This window comes from Rhincodon typus, chromosome 13, assembly GCF_021869965.1.
Source record: "Rhincodon typus isolate 14 chromosome 13, sRhiTyp1.1, whole genome shotgun sequence".
Taxonomy (NCBI): Eukaryota; Metazoa; Chordata; class Chondrichthyes; order Orectolobiformes; family Rhincodontidae; genus Rhincodon; species Rhincodon typus.
The window spans coordinates 15,017,197-15,027,893 of record NC_063344.1 but is presented as its reverse complement, the minus strand read 5'-3'; the positions used below and the strand labels follow the sequence as shown (position 1 = coordinate 15,027,893).

The 10,697-nt window shown below is 39.0% G+C and overlaps 1 protein-coding gene across 1 annotated transcript; it reads right to left on the bottom strand.

The window, feature by feature from the left end:
* Positions 1-4,266: 4,266 nt before the first annotated feature.
* LOC109910426 (extracellular calcium-sensing receptor-like) lies at positions 4,267-9,072 on the bottom strand. Its single transcript, XM_020509615.2, has 3 exons — positions 8,935-9,072; positions 8,146-8,373; positions 4,267-5,124 (listed from the first exon to the last, which is right to left on the bottom strand). Exons 1-3 carry the CDS (start codon positions 9,070-9,072, stop codon positions 4,267-4,269), a joined length of 1,224 nt encoding a protein of 407 aa, XP_020365204.2.
* Between the last annotated feature and the right edge of the window lie 1,625 nt (positions 9,073-10,697).

Here is a 10,697-nt window from a genome sequence, read left to right as displayed (position 1 = left end):
GTATACAGCCTGGTTGTGGTATAAGGAAGAGTTGAATAGCTTAGGCCCATACTCATCTCAGTACAAAGAATAAGAGATGATTTTATGGAAATATATAAGGTTCTGAAGGGTTTGACATGTTAGAATATAATGATGTTTTCCTTCAGGTATCTAGAGTTATGGGACGTGGTTTAAAAATAAGTCTATCTTTTAAGATGGGGCTAAGGAGGTATTTCTTCTCTCAGAGGCAATTTAATCTTTGAAATGCCCAAACGAAGAAAGCAAGAGGGTGTGAGATGTTGATGATATTGAAGGCTGAGTTCGACAACTGTTTGATTTACAATGGAGTCAAGGACAACTGGGGAAAGAAATTGGAGGTAATGCCACAATCAGGTCAACCATGGTCTTAGTGAGTGGCAGAATAGGCTTGGTGGAGAAAGGCAAATTACATACTCCTGCTCCAACTTATGTTCATTTGGTTTGCGTCCATGGAAGATGAATCCAAAATATCCATTCTCAGTCAGAATTGGACAGGAGGAAAATGTTCAGAAGAGACAATTTAGAAATATACTTTTAAAGAAACATTTGCTAATTGATAATCTTAATATTACAGATCCTTCCAGTTCAATGCACCATAACAAAAGTGGAGGCGATATGAAATCAGTTTTTTCTTGTATAATGCTATAACAAATCAAACAAAACTGCTTCTGTAAAATATATCCATTTTGTAACTATTCTGCATGAAGAACAAACCTAAAATATTGCCGTAATTTGAGTGCCCTTCTCATATTCTCACTGAAGCCTGTAAGTATTTGTACGCACTTGTAGATGTGTTGCAACTGTTAACACATTTCCAGGCAGCCTCTTCAAATTTAAATATGTTCCTGATGACTCTTCCAAATATCGCTACACCCCTGGGGAACCTCTGTATAGTCTGATAAATTTCCAAGGAACTTAAACAAATGTTGGCTCTTTCTGACGCCTCATGATGGAAAGAGAATCAATTTGTCAAGGGAAACAATTTTGCTCTGCCAGTTTGTTTTATTTCAATGTAGACCAAAAACAATAAATGGTGCAGTCAACAAATACAAAGTTAGTTAGAGACAAAAAAAAAAATTGCTTATGCTGGAATCCAAGGTAGACAAACAGGAGGCTGGAAGAACACAGCAAGCCAGGCAGCATCTGGAGGAAAGGAGAAGTCAACATTTCAGGTATTACCATTCTTCAGGACTGGATATGGGGGTAGGGGGATCTGCAGATAAAGGGTGGGGAGAGATGGGTAGTGGAATGGTGGTGATAGGTAATAGGTAGTAATAGTTACATACAAAGTTGGGTGACCTTTACAGAGCAGAGTTCAGTGGAGGCTATGAAGACATGTTTAGGAATTTGGCTATTCTCTTTCTGGAAAAGCAAGCAAGTAACAAACAAAGTAATTAAAAAAAATAAATAGACATGAAACTCATATATTCTGACAGATTGTAGAGCAAATGTACGATTAATCGCAAGAGTTGTACCTCAAAATAAGTAAGAAGAAATTTCATAATACAGAATTAGGTAAAGGGGGGAATGTTGACATTTGAAACTGGCTTGATAGACCATTTGGTTTTTTTTTCCTACTTGTCAGTTTTGTGCATTGCCTGTTCACATGAATGAAATATCTATCTATGATAAGATTGTATGCTAGGACTAAACTGCCTGCTGACACTGGAGTAGGAATCTATCTGATTGTTGGTTTTTAAAAAAAGATCAGTGCACAGATTTTTAGAGAATGGAGCAGATTGTCTTGGGTAGGAGGGTTAACAATGACAAGGATGCAGAGGTGCTTCAGTGTGATTTGGACAAGTTAAGTGAGTGGGAAAATGTATGGCAGTTGAAGTATAATGTGGATAAGTGTGAGGTTATCAACTTTGGTAGCAAAAGCAAGAAGACAGATTATTATTTGAATGGTGGTAGATTGGGAAAGGGGGACGTGCAAAGAGACTTGAGTATCCAGTCAGTGAAGGTAACTATGGAGGTGCAGCAGGTGATGAAGAAGACAAATAGCATGTTGTCTTTCATAGCAAGAGGATTTGAGTACAGAAGCAGGGATATCTCGCAGCAATTGTACAGGACCATGGTGAAACCACACATAACTTACCGTGTACAACCTTGATCTCTGTATCTAAGAAAATATATTCTAACTTTGGAGGGAGTGCAAAGTTTTACCAGACTGATATCTGAGATGGCAGGACTGCCTTATGAAGAGAGACTGGATCATTTGAGATGATATTCACTGGAGTTTAGAAGAATAGGAGGATCTCAAAGAAACCTATAAAATTCTAAAAGGATTAGACAGATTAAATGCAGGAAGGAGGTTCCCGATATCCAGGGATCCTAGAACCAGGAGTCATAGTCTAAAGATATGGGATAGGCCACTTAAGACCGAGATGAGCAGAAATTTCTTCATGCAGAGAGTAGTGAGCCTATGGAAGTCTCTGCCACAGAACGTAGTTGAGGCCAAAACATTGACTGTTTTCAGGAAGGAGTTATATGCAGTTCTTAGGGTTAATGGGATCAAAGGGTATGGGGACAAAGTAGGAATAGGGAACTGAATTGGATGATCAGCCATGATCAAATTGAATAGCAGAGAAGGCTGAAAAGACTAAAGGGCCTACCCCTAATACTGTTTACTATGTTTCTATGTCCTCTTCTTGGTGGTGGGGATAATAGATCATAACCCAAAATGGAGTGCAAGCTGTAATTTGGAGTTTGTGAGTTCTGAGAATCTTCGACTGAGTGAAGTAAGACAGTAAAAATGGTAGACCTTAGTTGCTTTCAAAATAAAACATCACAACCATCATAATTCTGTCTTCCAGGTTCCCCCAACCCTTCCAAGTTTGCCACAACCCTCTCCCTTGCTGTTACAGAATTGCACCCCCATATAGCATAAGCTATACGTGTAGTTATACATTCAGAAAGTCATAAAGCATAGGAACAGACCCTTCAGCCCATCATATTCTTAGGGCTAGTGGGATCAAAGGGTATGGGGAGAAAGCAGGAACAGGGACCTTGTGCACCAGTTGCTGAAGGTAAGCATGCAGGTGCAGCTGGTGGTAAAGAAGGCAAATGATATATTGGCTTTCTTTGCAAGAGGTTTGAAGCATAGGAGGAGTGATGTGCTGTTGCAGTTATACAGGGCTTTGGTAAGGCCACACCTGGAATATTGTGCGCAGTTTTGGTCTCTTTTTCTGAGGAAGGGTGCTCTTGCTCTCGAGGGAGTGCAGTGAATGTTTACCAGTCTGATTCCAGGGATGGCCGGACTGACATATGAAGAGAGATTGACTATGTTAGGATTGTTTTCGATGGAGTTTAGACAAATTTGTGGGGGGTCTCATAGAGCCTTACAAAATTCTAACAGGACTAGACAGGATAGATGCAGGAAGGATGTTCCCGATGGTGGGTGTGTCCAGAACCAGGGGTCACAGTTTGGGTATTCGGAGTAGACTGCTTAGGATGGAAATGAGGAGACATTTCTTCACCCAAAGAGTGGTGAGCCTGTGGAGTTCATTACCACAGGAAGTAGTTGATGCCAAAACATTGAATGTACTCAAGATGCAGCTAGATTGGGTGAATGGGATCAAAGGTTATGGGGAGAAAGCATGATATGGCTATTGAGTTAGATGACCAGCCATGATCGTGATGAATGATGAATCAGGCCTGCAGGGCCAAATGGCCTCCTCCTGCTCCTATCTTCGATGTGTCTATGCTTCTATTATGTTTCTATTATGTTGAATGACAGAGCTTTTCTTTGATTATATTAACTATTACTTGAAACAGGAAAACAAAAATCAAGTTGGTTCCCTTAAAACTCTATATACTTTCTCATTCAATTTCTCTGTACTAACTGTGTGCAAATAATTCAATTGCTGTTAATGGAGGAGAGATTATTGAGTTACAATTTACACATTTGTAAGGAAAACAGCAGAGGGCACTTTCAGCAGTGGGTTTATAATAGTGTTACACTGGATAGACAAATGAATTCTTGCCACATTGCCTTGCTGCCCAGGGGTGAATGGACATTTTGAACTGACCACAAGCTGTGCAGCTCCAAACACTCACAAAATGCAGTGGTGATGACATATTATTGTTCCCTACATATAAGGTTGCTCGATGCATTACAAGTTAAAAAAAATCAATTCTTTGGAAACATATTAGTAATTAATTTTTATCCAGTATACATCCCATCCACCTACACAGTGTGTAACATTGTGGGAAACATGTGATGTAGACTCAGTGAAAGACCTGACCTTAAGTTGATTTTTTGGAACATGTTTTTCCCATAAGATATTTCTTTCTGTTTCTTTCTGGTTTTAACAGGATTATGTAACATGTTTTTCCCATAAGATATTTCTTTCTGTTTCTTTCTGGTTTTAACAGGATTATGTAACATTTTGGAGCAAAAATGCAGATAAGCAGACCAAAGCTCGATGCCAAAATAGCAAAGGTTTCAACAGTGACAGAGTATTTTCCAGGAGAACTGATATAGGCTGGGATAAAAGTCAACCAAACTGCACAGAAAATCAGCATGCTAAAGGTGATGAATTTAGTCTCGTTGAAGTTATCTGGCAGCTTTCGAGCTAAGAACAGAAGGACGAAGCTCATGTAGGATAAAAATCTGATGTAAACCAGCATACAGCAAAATGCCGTCACTGAGCCTAAATCACACTCAAAAATAATCTTCTCGTTGTAATATTTGGTCTGCTTTACTGGAAATGGTGAAGACATGCGGAGCCACGCAACACAGATTACAACTTGGACAACTGTGCAGGCCAGGATGCTGAGCAGTTGCTGCAGAGTTCCAAACCATTTCAGCATGTTATTGTTGGGAACAGTAGCTCTAAAAGCCAACAGTACAACCAGGGTTTTGGCCAGTACACATGAAATGCAGAGAACAAAATTGACCCCAAACAGGGTGTGCCTCAGCTTGCAGGACCTGACTGATGGTTGGCCAATAACAATCAGCGAGCACAGGAAACATAATATCAATGAGAAGAGAAGAAGGAAACTGAGTTCAGAGTTGTGGCCTCGAACGGTGGGAGTTTTCCTGTAATACCAAAGGACTCCTGCAACAGACACTGTGCTAGCTGTGTAGGTTGGGCCAATCTTCTGGAGCTCAAGGAGCACATTTTAGTGAATCTGAGATAATATGAACAGTATATAAGCAGCTTGCAACCCACAAAAACATTATTTTACGTACATTTATACTTTCCTCTAATTTTACTTTTTACATATTTCTCAGGTCAAGAGAATAATTTGAGTCTATTTTAAGATATTTGTCAGCTTTAGCAAGTGGCATGAAAACACTGCTGGGAAAGGAAATATATTTCCTTTTCAAACACTCAGTTCCAGCATTGACAGGTATAGCCCATAATAAAACTCCAGTTGTCTTGACTCTATGCCAACTATGCACAGCCCACAATACTACTCTGAAACACTTTGCCTCTTCTGTGTTTGTGACACCTCTTAGTGAAATTGCTTTTCTTTTGTTAGTTTGAATTAAATTAGGGGAGTTTGCAGGACAGCAGACCCACATCCATGAGGAATCAGGTGAGAATGTCTCACCTACTCAGAAAAAAGCCTTTCATCCATGCCTTGACTTGACTCAAACCCTGATTTTAATTTTTTTTTATGCTGTGTAAGACGTAATATTATTTAAAATGGAATTGGATCAGTATTTGAAGAATAAGAACATCAAAGGATACAGAGAATGTGATTGACGAATGTGACTAGGACAGTCAGCTTCATTTCATGTCAAGGCACTGTTTGGTACGTGCAGGCCTGGGTTATGGCTACAGGTGAGCTAACAAACAGAACGTAGCCTGAACTCAAAATACTTCCACATATGTAAACTGCTGTGGGTGGCTGGGTTGTGACCTTGACCATGATTGTTTAGCAGATAACTCTTTCTTTGCTGACATATAATGGGGATAACAGCAGCACCCTTATTGTTGCCCCCATTGGGATAAACTAACTCAACAGGGTCAAAATCCAGGTATTTCCAGTCCATACAGATCAGTGCTATTTATCTATGGTGTTATGGTTAGAAGAAGGAATCATATTGAACAGTGGGCAGCTGATCTCTTGCACCTGTGTTGGTTCTTTGAAATGGGTTTCTAATTCACTCCCTCCCCTGTTTTCTCTCAACCATGCAACCTTTTTCTCTGTTTTATTCATGTATCTTACTCCATTGTGAAAATTACTGCTGAATTACTTTCACCAGCCTTTTGGCAGTGCATTGCAGATGATATCAACTCATTACAAAATACATATTCTCTGCATTTCTGCTCGCATTCAATGAATTGCAGCAGAGAATTATTTTGAAACCTACTCATGGTAACAAACAACCATAAGATGTGTACCTATTTCAGTACTAATCTCTCCGTCAGCACATGGTAGACAGTCAAAGCAGCAGATCTGTTCCCCATTTCGAATTGCTTTCCTTGATCCAGCAGGGCAACTTTTACTGCACAATGACTCAGGGGGCTGAAATATTAATGAAAAAGAAATGCATAATTTCACAGCGAGGAACTGAGTAAATTCTAGTAACCATGAGGAAAAGATTACTTCTCGATATATCGTGTTACTGACAGTGTAACACAGGAGCCATTTCCCCTATATTTGTGATATCTGATAAAAGTATAAAAGGATGCTCTAATGTTTCATTGACAGTAAGGATCAAAAGAAATGCTCTGATTTGAGTCATAACTGATCGGAGTTTTTTTCTATGGGTGTGACTGTGAAATTGCTCAAAATATCTTTAAAATTCCATGGTGGCATTAAACTTCAAGTTTCTTGTAAAATGCCACAACTAATTTAAAATTGTTGATGAACCAGTGCAATCAGGCAACCTAAGCAAATTTAACTGATTATTTATGTCACTGTTTGATTAAAAAAATCTCTTAAGAACAGCAACTCTGTACAGTTTATCTTACAACTGAAGTTAATTCTTATCACTTAAAATAAGTATTCTTAATCTGTGATTAACCTAATTTAGAATAACTGTAAATTACCTTTAAAGTACTAGGTTGAACCATTTAGTTTCATTAGTATACACTAGTCAGTTTCATAAAAACCCATCACTGGACTGACAATTCAGGGACCTATGTTAAAATCCTACATATAGGGGTTCAAATTCCACCTCAGTAGGTGGTCAAATTTAAGTTCAATTTGTTAAGGTGAAATATAAGACAAGTCTCAAGAATAGTGGAGATGAAACTTTCTTGAATTGTTTACTAATGCTTTTTAAGAAAAACACAAATCTGCTATCCTCACCCAGCCTAGATGTGATTTCAGAACCATAGAAATGCGTGTGACTTTGAAATGGATGGTAAACTGAAGAGTTCAAAAGCAATTAGAGGCTGGTATTTTGATCACAAAAGTCCACAGAAGTGCTGTGGTTTTTTTTTTGCATTGATTCTTTCTAGAAATTATATGAAACCATAAGAGGGAGGAGCAGAACTAGCCATTAATACCATTCTCTGCTATTCAGTGTGATCAGTGGATAATCCTCAGTTCTACTTTCCTGCCTTTTCCCTATAACCTTTGATCCCCTTCCTGATTAAAAATCTGCCTACTGCAGACCCAAATATACTAATCAATCCAGCCTCCACAGTCCTCAGCCATAAGGAAATCTACAGATTCACTCTGCTCTGAAAAAAGAAATTCCTACTCATCTCTGTCTTAAATGTGCAACTTCTTCCTCTGAGATTATGCCCTCTTTCCTAGACTATCACATAAAGGGAATAACTTTTCCATATGTGCCGCGTCAAGTTCTGTAAAAATAGTGTCGACAAGGAAAAATCTCGTAAGGTCACCTCTCAATCTTCTAAATTCCAATAAGTAGAGGCCCAACCTACTTAACCCCCTCTCATAAGGCAGTTCCTCAAGATAAATACTAGAGCTGATCATTTATATCTCATTGAGAAATTCACTAACCAGTTCTTAGAAACTGTTTACTCAAATTGTCTTAAGGTTTCTAAAAGTTGGATTTTACAGTCAATAGAATAATGGCTGTTGCTGCTCCTTAAAAACAAGCTTAGGGTTTTTGATGCGATGAACATCACAAATCTATTCTGTTTATTGGTTTTGGTAAAAACAAGCCTTGAAACTGGATAAGTAATGACTTACTTTAACTTTCCCACCAGTCCAGATGATCATCTTTTCATTTAGGACAAGGTCTTGGCCTGAATTTGAAGTTGCATCAAAACGTCCCATGTGCACAAATTTGACCGAGCCGTTTTCATTCTTCTGCCAGTTGACAACATTGTATGTTGCAACAGTGTCGCCATTGTCATCAAAATAGACCTCTTCTCCCAATTTACTGGTGTATTTTACTTTTTTCAAGTAATGTAAGAGCTTAGTGAAAAATTAGAAGTTAGAATTGTCAACATCATTACAGAACTACTCCATAAAATCAGAAACTATCTAAGTTACTGTTCATTAATGAATTATTTCAAAATTCTGCCATTCCTTCATTTGCATCTTCATTCATATAACATTGCAGAGACAGTGATGTCCTAGGAAAGCTGTGCAAAATGAGGGAAAACAAATCAACAGATCTTTTAACACCTCACGTGATGGGCGGAACTCAATGTACATATTTGGGGTCCCAACCACCATCATTGCAACTACCAAGTAATCAAGTATTTTTCTGAACACCTTGATATTTAAGCCCTGAGAGGAGCTGAAATCCCATCCCTTGAGAAATCTCTGCTGATCAAAGGCTGGTAAGTCTCCAATACCAGCTGATACAACATCTACCTGGAGCATCAATGGTAAATCCCTTGATTGAGGCACATGTGGGCAGGGAGATGTTGCGGGGTTGATGCCACCAGCAAAAGAGGGAGGTCCACTGAAAGCAATGGTGAGGTATGTCTTTCATGATCGACAGTGGGCGCCTGTGAATAAGGGACTCACCTGGTAGGCTGCTGGAAAACCTGACTGATTTTTCTGTGTGGTCTCTCCTAATGGCAAGTCCCCTCTCTTGCCTTTGGTTGAATACCTACTTAAGATACTCAGTTGGCCTCTGGATGGGAAGGACATCTTCTCAACCATCCCCCCTCCCCTACCATGCTGATTTTGATCGGGGGAGGCAGAATGGTGGTGGATACCCACCTTGCACTTTCTACCCAATTGAATGGCCTCCTCCTTGGCTCTGAATTCACTTGTGGAGATGTGGGGGGAGGGATCATCAAATTACACCCATTGTTTCTTTTATATTGACTTCGATATTTTTTGTTTGTATTTTTAAATTTTTTAAGTTTGATTTTAGTAACAGAAAATACACCATTTTGCCTATATCATTTATCAATGCATCTCAATCCCAATGTTTGGTATTATACTGAAAGAGCATAAAGCATGTTGGGAAAGCCTGAGGTTGCGAAAGGCACTATATAAATGTAATTTCTTTTTGATATTTATTGACCATACACCTTATTGTTAAATCTGATTTACTAAGTTTACAAAAGGTTTTAAATGGAGACAATTCTTTTCGAAGCTCAGTTGAGTGTAAACAATTCATACTGTTTGTTTTGGCATGCTGCTTTTATGGCATTTTCTGACAATAACGTATAAAACAATAGACATCGCATTTTGTAATATTTGTAGTTTACCATATTCTGATTGCTATGACGAAAGTATTCAAAATCCTATTTTCTTTCTATACTCTCATTGCAAATAAAATTCGCATTAGCAACCTCCACTAAATCTCAGTCAGTTTCAGGACTTAAATAATAAAAATCCTTGCCTTTTTCTCTCCTAAAAGCCTGTAAACGTAACAACAGCTAACTTGACCTCAACTTTTGCAATGTGTGGGAATCAAGCAAAGTCCATCAGCGAATGTTTAGGACTATGTTACATCACTAATTCAGAAAAATTCCTAGTCACCCGATTCTGGGATGGGGTCAGATGTACTGTCATAGGAAATCGCTACCCATATGACCTGACACCAGCTGGTGCTGGGTTTCCTACATGAAGTGGGCTGCCCTCCCTGCCCAAGGCCCTTTATAAAATATTGACTGATGCTGAATGAGAATGTTAAATGTGGGCAAGCCAACTGATACCTCACCATTTTAAAACTTCAGATGGGCAGGTAGGAAGGGTATCTGCTGGATTTATATGACCTACCTCACCTAAGCAGGGAAGGGAACCTCTTCCTCACCCCATTTGTTTATGGCGTTATCATCTCCCTGCACCGTGGATTATTTTTCTTGTGCCATTTAATCACTCTTGCCCTATCTTGCCCCATCTGTCCTTTACTTGTCCCCAGTTTCACTACTACTGAACTTGCTCAAAAGTTCTTCATCTCTTAAAGCTTCCAGATTTGATGAAATGTTATCAACCTGATGTGTAAGCTATGTTTCACAGAAACATAGAAAATAGAAGCAAGAGTAGGCCATTCAGCCCTTTGAGCCTCCTCTGCCATTCAGTATGATCATGGCTGATCATCAACTCGGTACCCTGTTCCTGGATTCTCCCCATATCTTTTGATCTCTTTAGCCCTTAGAACTATTTCTACCTTCTTTTGAAAACATTCAATATTTTAGCCTCAATGCCCTCTGTGCCTGAGAATTTCACAGCTCGCCACTCTCTGGGTAAGAAATTTCTTCTCATTTCAATCCTAAATGACATAAGCTGTATCTTTATACTTTGACCCATGGTTCTGGACTCCCTGGTCATCA